General features: G+C 42.7%; 1 protein-coding gene across 1 annotated transcript in view; it reads right to left on the bottom strand.

Annotated features, from left to right (window-relative positions):
• The window catches only part of ADAMTS12 (ADAM metallopeptidase with thrombospondin type 1 motif 12), a 392,866-nt gene that overhangs the window by 110,899 nt on the left and 266,979 nt on the right, over nucleotides 1–14,988 (bottom strand). Inside the window, exons 14-15 of the mRNA XM_019982926.2 lie at nucleotides 13,520–13,640; nucleotides 1,045–1,289 (exon numbers count right to left, since the gene is read on the bottom strand). Of these exons, the coding sequence (XP_019838485.2) occupies nucleotides 1,045–1,289; nucleotides 13,520–13,640 (366 nt within the window). The remainder of the gene's footprint in view (nucleotides 1–1,044; nucleotides 1,290–13,519; nucleotides 13,641–14,988) is intronic.

The following is a 14,988-nucleotide window of genomic DNA, read 5'->3' as shown; positions in this document are numbered from 1 at the left end:
CAGAATTTGGGACCTTCTCCTCCTTTCCCTCTCCTGCAGCAATCTACTTATCAGGTGTTTGAAATAGATTTATCTTACATTAGAGATGGTGGATTGGTTGCTCCATGGAATTGCGGGTCCCCATATATAAAACTTTTTTCCCTGGTGGGCCTCTAAAATGTAAGGTTTCCTGACATTTATGGATCATGGCTGTCAAGCCTTGACTTCTAGCTTCTGTGAATGCTCTGATCTCTGGTTCTGAAATGACTTACCTCTAAATTCTGAATATAGTTAGATGTCACTATCTCTTGGGCCATTCGTAATCCCCAACCTGCCTTGCCTCTGCTGGTATAATTATCCCACTCCTTTTCTATAGTTCTTTGCCAGTATGGTAGACAAATCACTTCTGCCTTTGAAGAGCATATCCTATATCTAAATATATTTCTCCTCCAAGGGTTTTAGAAAGTCAAATCTTTTGTTTGAGGACAACCACATGAGAACACGTGAAAGAACCATGTCAGTTCATCACCACTGCTGGAAAGCTGTTTGAAAACTCATAACAGGCTGACATAGACTGGTGCTGTCATTTTCATATCCAAGGAAAAATTCATCCTGAAATAAATAGCCTGCATTGACCATACTGGAAACTGACCTCCATGGACGATCTTAGGGCCCCTGGCATTCCATCATGAGAGTTGCAGCAATTTTAGGCAATAAAGGATTTTCCCCCCTTGTTCCTTGCTAAAAGGAGCTTTAAAGATTATTAATGAAGGTGTACTAAGTCACTTCAGTCATGTCTGACTTTTTGCGACCCTATGGACTATAGCCTGCCAGGCCCCTCTCTCTATGTTGGTTCTCCAGGCAAAATCCTGGAGTGGGTTACCATGCCCTCTTCCAGGGGATCTTCCTAACCCAGGGATCGAACCTGCATCTCTTATGTCTCCTGCATTGGCACACAGGTTCTTTACCATTAGAGCCATATCCTCTAGCAAATACTTTGGAAAAGAAAATTACAAAGATCCTAACTAGTGTAAATGTCAGCAGTTTCCTTCATTTCTGTGTTACCTGGATCCACACTGACTCGTTGGTGGGACCCGTGGCCATCAGTTTCTCCAGATCTCCTTTTCTGTCGTATTGAAAGATGGTCCCTGCCAGCTTGTAGTTCCCATTCCACTGGATAATAAATCCTCCATTGAGGTAATATTTTTCAGGGTCCTCACTCCTGATGGCCAGAAAGTTTCCAGCTCCTTCAACCTCCATTACTCGTATGTCCCTGGCTCCTTTTGGAATCAGTCCGATGTCAACATAACCTAAGGAGAAAAGAGAGGCATGCAAGCTTAGCTGAACACAGTCTGTTTCCAACCCTTTATTCATGCTTTTTCCAGCATCTCCACCATTTAGTGCCCTTGTCTTCCTGCTGGGTGGTTACTGAGACTGGCAAATGCACTAATCATGGGGAACTTTAAGGAGCTTGGCCATGAGTAGAAATCTCAGGAGCTTTGTGACTCAGTACATAATCAGTTTTATGAGAGGAGAGGTGAAATAAATGCAGATCAGATTCTGAAGCTTTTGTGGTTGATCCAGCATTTATTTTTCTGTGATTTCCTATTGATAGTTCAAAATGTTACAGCCCCTAGCCAGCTTCCCATTTGCATTTCTGCTTCCCCATTTGTTGCTGCTATCAGATTAATCTTCCTGAACACTTGCAGTGGCTACATCTTTTGCCTTATCCTCTTTGCCCGAAAATTAAAGACAGACGAGGAAATAATTTAATCATAGCTTAAATTCATTAAGAGAATTCTGTAGGGAATGTTGGATTGATTGCCACCTGGCACACTTGAATACAACTTATGATGAGAAACTCAGCTCTGAGCCCAGCTTTTTATATTGCTGGACAATTATATTCATTAAAAAGGTTTTTTTTTTTTTCATATTTTCCTATGTTTTGATGAAATATAAACTTATGTTTTATTCTCATCTGTTCTAATCCAACATTCAAAAAACAGAACATCCACTTAAAGACCATGATCAATTCTAGCTACAGTCTTACCCTCGCTTATTGGTTATTGTGGTAGGAGACCTAAAGGCGAGAAATGGAATTAAAACATGAAGGGTTTCCTCTCTTTGCCAGACTCTAACCTAAGCCCTTTATGCATTCATCCTATTTATGTTTCTTAAGAACATAAGAAGCATATGTTCATCACCTCGTAGCTGTGATAGAAAGGAAAGACTCTGGGGAAGGCACTGGGAAAGGAGTACTGGGCATGGGAGTCAGACATCAGTTCTAGTTTCTGCATCACCACGAATAAGCTCCATGATGGCCATCAACTTATTCAACTGCTTTGAATGTCATCTGTAAAAGGAAGGAGCTTGAATGAGATGATGTCTGGCATCCTTCCTAGCGCTGATAATCAATTATTTTGCCCATTTCTAGGCTACAGTTTCTTTGTTCCTTTACTTTTTCCATACAAAACTTGATTTTAAGATCTTGATCATCCTGGTAATTTCCCACCAGAATTATCCTAGGTTTTATTCTGACTGACCAGCAAGCCCTCATCCCTGTCACCTAAAAGCGCCCTGACTGCTTTCTCTGCCTCAGACATGAACACAGCATAGAGTCCTGGGCGTTAAAACCCACAACAGGCCAGCAGGAATGATTTACTCAGAAGCTGGGTACAGACCACAACTTCAGCTCTATTTTTCAAACTGGCAGCTGCCATCCAAAGGAACCAAAGTGTAGGGCATGAAGTACTAGGCCCTTACAAACTCACCTGAGACAGTTGGTCAAAACCACTAATTTACAACGAGCAGGGCAAAATATTTATCCCATGTAATTGAGGGTGATGCAATTGTTTAAAAAGCCTTTGGAACACTGCTTCCTACCGCCATAGCAGAGCTTCTCACGGCAGAGCTCATGCAGAAAAGTCAACTGGCATTAAATAGTATGCTGTTGTTTAGTCGCTCAGTTGTGACTAACTCTTTTGAGACCCTATGGACTGTAGCCCACCAGGCTCCTCTGTCCATGGGATTTCTCAGGCAAGAATACTGGGGTGGGTTGCCATTTCCTTCTCCAGGGGATCTTCCAGACCCAGGGCTTGAACCCTGTCTTCTGCATTAGCAAGTGGATTCTTTACCACTGAGTCATCTGGAAAGCCCATTAAATAGTATGATAACCACCGTATCCCTTGTCTTAAACAAAAAACCGAACAAAATTAAAAAGCTATGAGAAATAGATGAGAAAACAACCCCCAAGAGTTTGCCTTTTATCTTCCACTTACAAATATTAAAATTAGAAATATTTATTGTGTGTAGATTCTGCCATATTAAAAGGGGAAGTACATTAAATTTAAAATAAAAGATTTCATTGAATAGAATATCTGCTTCTGAACAGTTTGTAGACAGAAGATGTACACTGAGGCAGATTTAGCCATGAGCAAAAGTAATACATATTTATAATATATTTTTGCAAAAGAACACCAAAGAGAAACCCAAAAAATAAAATTCTGATATTTGGATTTAAAAAGAACAATAACATATCCACAGACTCTTTTACACGTGACAAAATAGCCCACAATAGAGAGGAGTGTAAAATGAAAAGTAAAAGTTTCCATTTCCCTCCACCCCTAGTCTTAAATCCCAAAGATAATTGCACTTAATAGTCTCTTGGATTCTCTTTCAAAACCTTTCTTTACACGTACAAACACATATACACATGCTTTTTTAAACAAGTGATATCATACTATATGAACATTTTAACTATTGCTTTTTAAATTTAATGTACCTTACACATCTTTTCACATTTTTTGAGCATTTTAACAACTGCCAAAATGACATAAACCCATTTTTTAACCAACACACTGTTAATGGACATTTAGGTGGAAGGGAATGACCATCTGTCTATCTACAGAATGAAGAAATGTTTTCACGAGAGGAGGCAATCTATGCTACATCACACAGATGTATGTGTGTAAATATATATATATGTATATATATATATGTGTATACACACACACACACACACATCTAAAACCAGGATTTGTTAAACACCTAAAATAGCATTTTTAATGAAAAAGTATGATTGGTAGAACAGAGCTGAAAAAAGTCCCCTTAAATGTCTCATATTCATGGGTCTTCTTTACAGAAATGAGAATTATATAAAAAAGTTGTAGAGGTGAAGGGTTATTGAGACATTTATTCTATGTCAGGGTTAGTAAGAATATCCCTCAAGTAGTAAGAATGATTAATATATTCATTCAGCAAATCACTTTTCTTTCATTTTTCCCAGTAAACACTATCCTTTTGTACCAGTGTTGGGGAAAGTGGAAACACATAATCTTGACCTCAAAGAAAAAGTCTCTTCTTTGTCCACGGAGATCACCTGGAAAAACCATCCCTGAATCTAAAACATCTCAAGCTAAAAGAATATTCAGGACCTTTGAGGATGGGGCAGAAGACCGGCCTCACTTCTGAGGACATATCATAGGAGCAACAGTGGATTATTGGTGCTAATATGCATCTTATCCAACTATTCTAAAAAAGGGATTTGCTCACTGGCTTATTTTGTTTCCAGTCTGTCACTTCAAATAAAAATGTGTTTATGAAGGGGTCATATTGTTAACCCATGCAATTTATCTACAACTACCAGATTGCCTTTTCCTTTTTTAAAAAAATTTGTTCTGTCAGTTTGTGGCAAGCAAGACGATCCTCACTGCAGGCCAAGATGTCATGGTTTCTGTGAGGAAAGATGTTTTTTTCACCTGGGAAAGACAGATCACTCTTCTGAAGCCTGGCTTGATGGCAGTGACACACTGGTGTCTGGTTCAGATTCAAACCCGCATTTGACCTGCTCACAAATCACAGTGAGGAAGAGCCACATATAACTGTATTCATCAGCTATCTCTTTGAGAATTAAACTGCTCCGGATTTGGAACTTTAGCCTCAATTATTTTAAAAGAGGGTAGAAGGGGCCTGGAGTCATGGAACACACCATAAGCAACTGTGATTCTTTTGTTATTGGGTTGGTTAAAAAGTTCATCCAGGTTTTTCCATAAGATCTTACAGAAAAATCTGAGTGAATTTTTTGGCCAACCCAATAGAAACCAGTGGAAACAGCCGAGTGGACAGATGGAGGCTTCCTGACTCTGAACACTTCCAGGGTAAAGGCCCACAGTCATGAGCCCAGGAGGTCTTTCAGCTCTTCTGATGGGAGAACTTCTGTGTAGAGTGTCCATTCTCCCTATTCCTTCCAACTCAAGGTTTCCCAGAAAGTGTGACTTAGGACAGTTTCCAAGTAAAGGTGGTGTTTTGGTAAATATGGTTTCAAGAAAGCCATGTCCTCTCTCATCATTATCTCCTAACTTCTGCCTCCAATTCTGTCTCTGGGATGTTTTCTTATGTGAGTCTCATCCCCTTTACATGAACTTCTTTAGTCCAGGCCCTCATCTCCTGGACCTGGGTTGATATCTCAGCACTGGGCTCTCCTATTCCAGGTAATTTTGTATGTCATTGGCAAACTAGGCTTTCTATGACACTGACCTCCTCATGTCATTTCACCTTCCTAAAATCATATAATGGCCCCGTTTGTGCTGTGCTAAGTCACTTCAGTCGTATCTGACTCTTTGCAACCCTATGGACTGTAGCCTGCCAGGCTCCTCTGTCCATGGGATTCTCCAGGCAAGAATATTAGAGCTGGTTGCCATCCCCTCTTCTAGGGGATCTTCCTGACTCAGGGATAAAACCAGTGTTCTTATGTCTTCTGCATTGGCAGGCAGGTTCTTTACCACTAGCATCATCCTGGAAGCCCTAGAATGGTCCCTATTCTCTCCTAAATCAATAGGAAATAAACTGAATATTGTGGGACAGCCTAGGAGCAACTCTGAGTCATGAAGCCATATCATTTCTTCTTAAGAGCATCTCAAGTCCCACTGCCCAGACTTGTACAGACACTGCACTCAACACTGAGGCCACAGCCCCGACCTGTGCTGTGAGTGCTCTTAGTGGGCTCCGCTCATATTCATGATCACATTAGTTTGTCACAGAGCCTAGAGGCCCCAAGCCAAAGTCCAGAATGTGCTTCATTATGGAATTAAGATGGGCATTGAAGTTATAATTTTTGTCAATTCTGAACTCTCTGTGAATTTAATCTTTTGACCATGAAGATCAGTGGTAGAACCTAGGGAGCTGCAGCCAGAAGTATTAAGCACATAAACACACAAAACCAATACAGGATGGGATCTAGGGGGTCAGGTACACAATTTCAGGCAGCTGCTGCTTTTCCTCCATTCCAGGAATCTCTTCTAAAGAAAGATATGGATGCTAATAGCAAGAGTTTAAGAACATTCTATGTGTTTCTTCTGCTCTCTAGACTCTAGACCTTTTTTTCAGCATGCTGAATTGTAGAAATGAAAAACTGTACGTAAGGTATATTAGACAGTGGAAACTGAATTAAGTATTGTGCTGAAAGACTTAAAGTCACTCTACTATGTGCATCAAATCTACTCAATAGATATGCAAATGTGTACTTAAAATATAAAATTAAAGGTGAACTTTATATGGTAACTGTTCTAGTTCCATAAAAAGATTTTAAACAAAAGTTGAGCATATTCTGGTTAGGACTAAATCAAGGAGGTAGGAATCAAGGCTGGTGGTTTGGGTCCTGAGTTAAGTGACACAATTAGTCGTAGGAGAGTTCCAGGGTGCTCAGAGAATGTGGTCCCTTGTTGCCAGCATCAGAACAAAGCAGGTCCGTGAGAATAAGCCCAGGATTTGGGTTAGTGGTCAGAGGACCTGGCATTGGAGGGGTCAAGAGAAGCCAATAAAGGCCACAGGAGTCCAGAAGGGTGGTTTTAGGAGGTCAATGGATTAAGTGCAAGAAGTTTAAAAAATACCAGAAAAGAGCTGCTGCTGCTGCTAAGTCGCTTCAGTCGGGTCCGACTCTGTGCGACCCCATAAACGGCAGCCCACCAGGCTCCCCCGTCCCTGGGATTGTCCAGGCAAGAACACTGGAGTGGGTTGCCATTTCCTGAAAGTGAAAAGTGAAAGTGAAGTCGCTCGGTCGTGTCCGACTCTTAGCGACCCCATGGACTGCAGCCCACCAGGCTCCTCCGCCCATGGGATTTTCCAGGCAAGAGTACTGGAGTGGGGTGCCATTCCCTTCTTCGCAGAAAGAGCTAGCTAATATTGAAGATATTCCAGTTGAGCTCTTTCAAATCCTGAAAGATGATGCTGTGAAAGTGCCAATATGCCAGCAAATTTGGAAAACTCTTCAGTGGCCACAGGACTGGAAAGGGGCAGTTTTCATTCCAATCCCAAAGAAAGGCAATGCCAAAGAATGCTCAAACTACCGCACAATTTCACTCATCTCGCAGGCTAGTAAAGTAATGCTCAAAATTCTTCACGCCAGGCTTCAGCAATATGTGAACCGTGAACTTCCAGACATTCAAGCTGGTTTTAGAAAAGGCAGAGGAACCAGAGATCAGATTGCCAACATCTGCTGGATCATGGAAAAAGCAAGAGAGTTCCAGAAGAACATCTATTTCTGTTTTATTGACTATGCCAAAGCCTTTGACTGTGTGGATCACAATAAACTGTGGAAAATTCTGAAAGAGATGGGAATACCAGACTACCTGACCTGCCTCTTGAGAAATTTGTATGCAGGTCAGGAAGCAACAGTTAGAACTGGACATGGAACAACAGACTGGTTCCAAATAGGAAAAGGAGTACGTCAAGGCTGTATATTGTCACCCTGCTTGTTTAACTTATATGCAGAGTACATCATGAGAAACGCTGGGCTGGAAGAAGCACAAGCTGGAATCAAGATTGCTGGGAGAAATATCAATAACCTCAGATATGCAGATGACACCAACCTTATGGCAGAAAGTGAAGAGAAACTCAAAAGCCTCTTGATGAAAGTGAAAGTGGAGAGTGAAAAAGTTGGCTTAAAGCTCAACATTCAGAAAACGAAGATCATGGCATCCGGTCCCATCACTTCATGGGAAATAGATGGGGAAACAGTGGAAACAGTGTCAGACTTTATTTTTTTGAGCTCCAAAATCACTGCAGATGGTGACTGCAGCCATGAAATTAACAGACGCTTACTCCTTGGAAGGAAAGTTATGACCAACCTAGATAGCATATTCAAAAGCAGAGACATTATTTTGCCAACAAAGGTCTGTCTAGTCAAGGCACTGGTTTTTCCAGTGGTCATGTATGGATGTGAGAGTTGGACTGTGAAGAAGGCTGAGCGCCGAAGAATTGATGCTTTTGAACTGTGGTGTTGGAGAAGACTCTTGAGAGTCCCTTGGACTGCAAGGAGATCCAACCAGTCCATTCTGAAGGAGATCAGGCCTGGGATTTCTTTGGAAGGAATGATGCTAAAGCTGAAACTCCAGTACTTTGGCCACCTCATGTGAAGAGTTGACTCATTGGAAAAGACTCTGATGCTGGGAGGGATTGGGGGCAGGAGGAGAAGCGGATGACAGAGGATGAGATGGCTGGATGGCATCACTGACTTGATGGACCTGAGACAGAGTGAACTCCAGGAGATGGTGATGGACAGGGAGGCCTGGTGCGCTGTGATTCATGGGGTCGCAGAGAGTCGGACATGACTGAGCGACTGAACTGAACTGAATATTAAAGATCAAGGTAAGTGAGTATTATAGAATCAAGGAGATTAGGCAGAAGGAAATAAATCATGCTGAGGAGCTGGGCAACAAGGGGTCAGTGTTCTAAACCAAAGAGAATGGGCTGCAGGAGTTTGGGATGAAGGCCAAGGCTCTGGGTGGCAAGCCCAGGGTGCCCTTGGAAGAAGATGGCTCTATATTCTCCTAACTTCCTTTTGAAACAGACTCCTAATTTAAATTCTCCCTAAGAGCGAAATGTCACAGTTGATTCCTGGTGGTTCCATCACCCAGATAGTGTGAGGAAACAAGCAGTGGGAAGAGTTACCATCTTATTCACTATTCTGTCCCCCATGCCAAGCACTCAATAGGTGCTCAGTTTAAGTTTCTCAAGTAAAAGAGCAAGTAAGTGAATGAACAAATGAGCCAGGGAGTTCCTGTACTCTGGGCCTAAGTTCTTCAAACTGAAGACACTTTCCATCACAGTAACCATGTGCTACACCTGATGCCATTTTTTTTTTTCCTCTTTCTCCATGAGAGGAAATAGAAGTTATTGTGGAGGGTCTACAAGAGGATAGCCCTTTTGTTCCCCAAGCATGGTCTTACTTAAAGGACTAGATGTCACCATCTAGTATGCAGCATCAGATCTACTAAGCAGAGTTCCTCTTCCCAGAGAAAGATGGAAACAGCTGTTGGGACATTCCAGGGTAGCCATGAATAAAGACACCTCCGAAAAACTCTGCCCAACTTCAATACTTAGATATCAACAAATGATCAGCCTTCGTGCTGGAAATGGGGGACAACAAAATATACCATGGAGGATTGGAAGGGGCCTCAGAAATGGCCCAGAGGGGTGGCTTCCCCAAGGTCCATGGCAATCTAGACCAGTAACCCAGTCTTTTTGCCTCTGAGCATACTTCAACTCCACATCATCCTCTCTGTTTCTTAGAAGCACTCACAAAAAATATAGAAAAAGGCTTGACCAGTATTTCATGCCTCCATCATCAAAAGCAGCAGCAGCCAGAGAGGAGGAGGTATTGGGTATGACTGCCATGGACATCTCTAATGCAGACTTTTTCACCTATACTTCTGGATAAAAAGCTGACAGCCAGAGTAAAGCAGGACAAAAAGAGAGGAACTCAGGCAGAAGCCATGGATCAGTCTGGCCATGCAAGCTTTGAAGGATTCTTGACTCCTTGTGAGTGACTGAGCACATATTCTTGTTATTTCCTAGTCATGGAGATAATTTTGCCACAAGAGCTAGTCTGCACCTGTTGCCCAAGTTCATTTCTTTTCAATGTTGCCTGATGGTGTTTCTTACTTCCCTTAGAAGAAAGATACCTGGTTTTCTTTCAAGGTCATGGTTAAGAACAGTGATAGCAAGGCTCTGGGGATCTAATGCACAAGTCCTGGAATAACAAAGCCATCTTCCATCAATCACAGTCCCATGTTGCAGCTATGAACACACACTTGCTCTGGGAATAATTATCCAGAAGGAACTGTCACAAGCCACAGACTCTTGAGGGCAAATGGGACCCTTGTGACCAGCTTGCTGTCAACAACAGCAGCTCTAGGTGGAGAGACAAAGAGAAAAGAATACTTCAGGACATGCACAAAAAGAGGAAGGATTCGGAGATTTCCATCTTTGGGCTGGCTCATCAATGAGCCAACTCATTGCAAAAGACCCTGATGCTGGGAAAGTTTGAAGGCAGGAAGAGAAGGAGATGACAGAGGGTGAGATGATTGGATGGTATCATTGATTCAATTGACACAAGTTTGAGCAAACTTCAGGAGATGGTGAAGGACAGGGAAGCTTGGTGTGATACAGTCCATGGGTTAGCAAACAATCAGATATGACTGAGCAAATGAATAACAATCTTTGGGCTAGAATCAGAAAGTGACTAAAACCCAATATTTTAATACTGGGTATGCAGTATTGTAACAATATTCGTGCTACAAAAGAGTTACAACACTCCAGCAAAACCACAGGCTGGACATCCAGGAGAAAATACCTACTGAGATATTACGTCAACATAACTAGAGGATAAAGATTTGCTTCTTTTATTGGCAAAGGAATATAGAATCCACCCTATGAAAGACTTTTTTCACTGAAATTTACATGAGTAAATTGAATACCTACTATATATATATATATTCATATATTCATATATATCCTTTGTGTTTGCTGATTTGGGGCTGAGTGGAGAAAAAGCCTGAAAGACAATTCAGCCTTCAGATTGCATTGTGTTAGAAAAAAAGAATACAATATAAGGTGGAAAAAGGGCAACAACACAAGATAGCATGTAAACAAGTACAGAAAATAACTAATACATTGGGTGTCTTCCAGGAGAGGGACTTTCTCTTTTGACTTTGGCCTTTGCATAAATCATCCTCTCCAATACAATCTGATACCCTTTCACAAAATTTTCCATCACTGTTTAGCCTCACTCAATCTGGGAGTGGTGGTGGTAGCAGCCAGCTTCTTTACAATGTTTCCAACTTTATCGGGCATGTAGCAAAAGTGGGTTCTGGCCAGTGTCCAGTGGGGATATGGAACACAGACCCCTAACTGATGCCACAGAGTTTAGAATGAGTGCTTACTGGGTTTCTCCACTGTGCTGTGGGTGGCCGTGCCAGAGGGCTTTGAGAAAGCCATCAGGGTAAAAACAGCATAAAGTTGACACACTCTCTGGATGCCAAGAGCTATCAGAAAGCAGAAAGGCAATGGGGATAAAAATGCTTAGTGGTGGGCATACAGCCAGATGGACTGCAGTTTCTGAGATAGGTGTGGTAGAGGGAGGGAAACTCAAGATGTTTCTGGTCCGTTTTCCTCACCCCTAGGACACCAGGGCAGAGATGAGATCCCAGAACTAAAGCCTGATTTCCTAAGGGCTTAAAAGGTTAAGTGGTAGAGATTTGAGACTGAAAACTATGCTTTTCAAAGGAGTTACCATAACGTTATGGAGAAAGTGAAAGTGAAAGTCATTCACTTGTATCCGACTCTTTGCAACCCCATGGACTATACAGTCCATGGAATTCTCCAGGCCAAAATATTGGAGTGGATAGCCTTTCCCTTCTCTGGGGCATCTTCCCAACCCAGTGACTGAACCCAGGTCTCCCACATTGCGAGTGGATTCTTTACCAGCTGAGCCACTGGGGAAACCCAAGAACACTGGAGTGGGTAGCTTATTCCCTTCTCCAGTGGATCTTCCTGACTCAGGAATCGAGCTGGGGTCTTCTGCATTGCAGGCGGATTCTTTACCAACTTAGCTATCAGGGAAGCTCTGTTATGGAGAAGGAAATGACAACCCACTCCAGTAATCTTGCCTGGAAAATCCCATGGACAGAAAAGCCTGGTGGGCTATAGTCCAGAGGGTCGTAAAAAGTGGGACACAACTGAGAGACTAAGCATGCACACCATTATGTTAAAAGCATACCACGTCTGAGGCCAAAGATACAAAGCCCCACAAAAAAGAAAGAAAACAGAGGTTAAATAAAGGAATGCAATTTTAAGTCTGACTTTTACTAATCCAAGTAAATAAGGTCATATCTAAATAACGAAATCATTTACATAACACCTTTGTAAAGACTGAATAAATATTAGCTATCACAGGACACTTGACCATACACTTAAGATAAATGGGTTGTCATTCACATCCTTAGTAAAATGCAAAAGATGTCTCATGCATAATAAAGCTTTCAAATAGTAGACATGAAATATAATCCCGCAACGGTAATTTGAAAGGGCAGGACAAGCATTTCACTTTACAATTTTACCTTCCTGGTTCAATAGCCAAAGATCAAAAAATGGGGATGGAAGTTAAATTTGGGTTATCCACTATTATGTGTACTAGAGAACAACAGGTCACTTAATGAATAATCTCTTGGGCGAACTTAGTCACTTCATCCCAGGTGGTAAGCATGTCTAGAAGGGAGGTGCCCCAGGATCCGACTTCTGCCCTGGGCGTCACCCCAGCCCGGACACAGGGGTACTGTCCCATCTCTACCTGGGTGGAGCACACTGGCCTCCCTACTCCCAGCATCTGCTTTCCTTGGAATCCAGAGAATCAACCACTGGACCCCTTACCTCCCCAGAGTAGCCTCAAGCAATGATTGATGAGAGCTGCCTTGTACTGTCTCAACTCCTTCTCTCCTGGGCAGGGAAAATTCTGAAGTATAACAACTTCCATACTGGCTCCCATATAATGTAACTGGCTTAATGACACTCCCTTCCTGTCTGGTTATTTCTGGGGAGGAGCGAGGGTGATGAGCTCTCCAACCCCAAAGATCATTAGTACCCTGAAGCTGTTAAAGGAAGAAATCTCAAAAAAGGTAATCATGGAGAAGTAAGGGTGGGGTGTGGGTAAGGAGGGCATGTTAGCTGGGAGAAGCCACCTGGAGAGACTTAAGGCACCACTGGGAGAGACCCTCTTATGGGAAGGGATTGGGAATAAGAGCAAATTGAAGTAACCCTGCCTTGCTTCTCCTCTGGTCCTAAAGCTACATCCTGATTCTTCTGCCTTTAAACCCACTGTTGGCTTCTCTGCTCTCAATTATGGAACCTGCCCCATGTCTGCATCCTCCTCCACCAACTTTTCATCCCTTCTCTCCCTCAGGTCTTGGTCCACTGGCCTTCAGCCCTGGATCCTCTCCCAGGGATCACACTATTAAACCTGGTCCTGTGGGCAGCCACTCAACCATCTTAAATCCCTAGTGCAAAGTAATGCTTCCTGCAGTCACTTAGCAATCAATCCCTTTTCTACAACTGCCAAGGAGCCTTTGTAGTCAAGGCTATATCTATTTTGAATTCTGTGAAAGTTACAATCTGCTTAAAAAGTTACAATCTGCTAAAAAAAAAAAAATAGTACTCCATCTTGACCTTCATCCTCAGTCCCCTGCCACTGAAATTATTTGTTTATTACCAGATCCTTCTTTCTGCTTAAACATCTTCTTCACAGTCTGGCAGGCTGAGCCATCCCCAAGGCACACACCACAGCGGTCCTCTGTGGCGTTGGAGTCGATCTCATAATCGCAGCCGACCATCTGCGAAGAAGAGAGGTTAAGGGTGAGTGACACGGGCAGGAGATGCCACGGCTGCCCTGGACCTCTGACTCTTCTTTCCCCTTTGCTCTGGATGAGATCAGGGCTGACGACAGGTAGATGTGTTTTACACTTGTTATGTTACATACAAAATGTACACGCTAGTCATTGTTCCTATATCAAGTATTGACTACAGAGTTGGTGGCCAAGATACATACTTGGTGTCCAAGAAACAACTGGAAAGTGCCCTAAAACACTAACTCACATGGATTAGGACACAGAAATACTGACCACTGACTTGTACATGGCAGTTGGTGGTGGCGGTTTAGTCTCTAAGTCATGTCCGACTCTTGCAAGCCCAAGGATTGTAACCTACCAGGCTCCTCTGCCCATGGGATTCTCTAGGCAGGAATACTGGAGTGGGTTGCTATTTCCTTCTCCAGTACATGGCACAAAGAAGAATAAAGAATAGAAATGGAGTCTATAAAAACACATTTCCTTTTCCTGGTGGCGGCCAGAGCAATACTCAAAGCATCCACTGATGATAAAGGAAACACTGCTTAGAGGGAAACGAGATGTGCACTGAATGGGTCTGCGGTTTCCCCTGAGCCAGAAGCAGAATTGAAAACAGTTTCAAAAACAAAACAGTGAAAAACGTCTTGGAATCAAGAGTCATTGGAGCAGCGAATCTCTTTCAGATGTGCAAACCTCATGCCCTCTCCTCTCTAATGAGATTCCCAGGGATGATGCAATGGCTATAGTCATTGTCACCTATAGTCAGTTGTTCACTCCCTTTACTTTCCTGGTTTCATGCTGAGACCACTCCAGTCCCACACAGGATGAGATCTCGGCCGTGCAGACCCACATCAGACTCTTGGGAGCCTCCTATGACCCCAGCCCCTACTACACGTCACACTTATAGTATCCCAGCCATCCTGACCTCCTTCCTTCCAACTACACAGGAGAAACTGGTTGTTTCTCCCCTGAGCCAGGACTAATCTTGCTCATGTGCCCTGGACCCGATCCTTTCTCAGTGTTCTGTCTGTTGGTCCTTCCCAGCCATCATCCTTCCCTCTCCATCTTCCTTCTCCTCTGCCTACCAGTACAACCAAGTCTTTCCCATCCAATATCCATACTGGAAAGGAGAATATTAAACTTGGGGTGTTTGGTGGCATCAGATAGCCAAGAATGGTAACATTCAGATGGAAAGTCATGAAACACGTGAGCTTCCGCTGAAGTCCTTTGTTGCTGGCTCTTTTCTATGGCTTGTATTCCTTAACCACATTTCAATGATAGAAAAAGGGAAAAACACACCATAATCTCTTAGTGGGATTTGTCTTTTCTGTTTGGG

Source organism: Bos indicus, chromosome 20, assembly GCF_029378745.1.
Source record: "Bos indicus isolate NIAB-ARS_2022 breed Sahiwal x Tharparkar chromosome 20, NIAB-ARS_B.indTharparkar_mat_pri_1.0, whole genome shotgun sequence".
Taxonomy (NCBI): domain Eukaryota; kingdom Metazoa; phylum Chordata; class Mammalia; order Artiodactyla; family Bovidae; genus Bos; species Bos indicus.
Note: the sequence above shows the minus strand (reverse complement) of the source record. Positions and strands in the feature narration are given on the sequence as shown.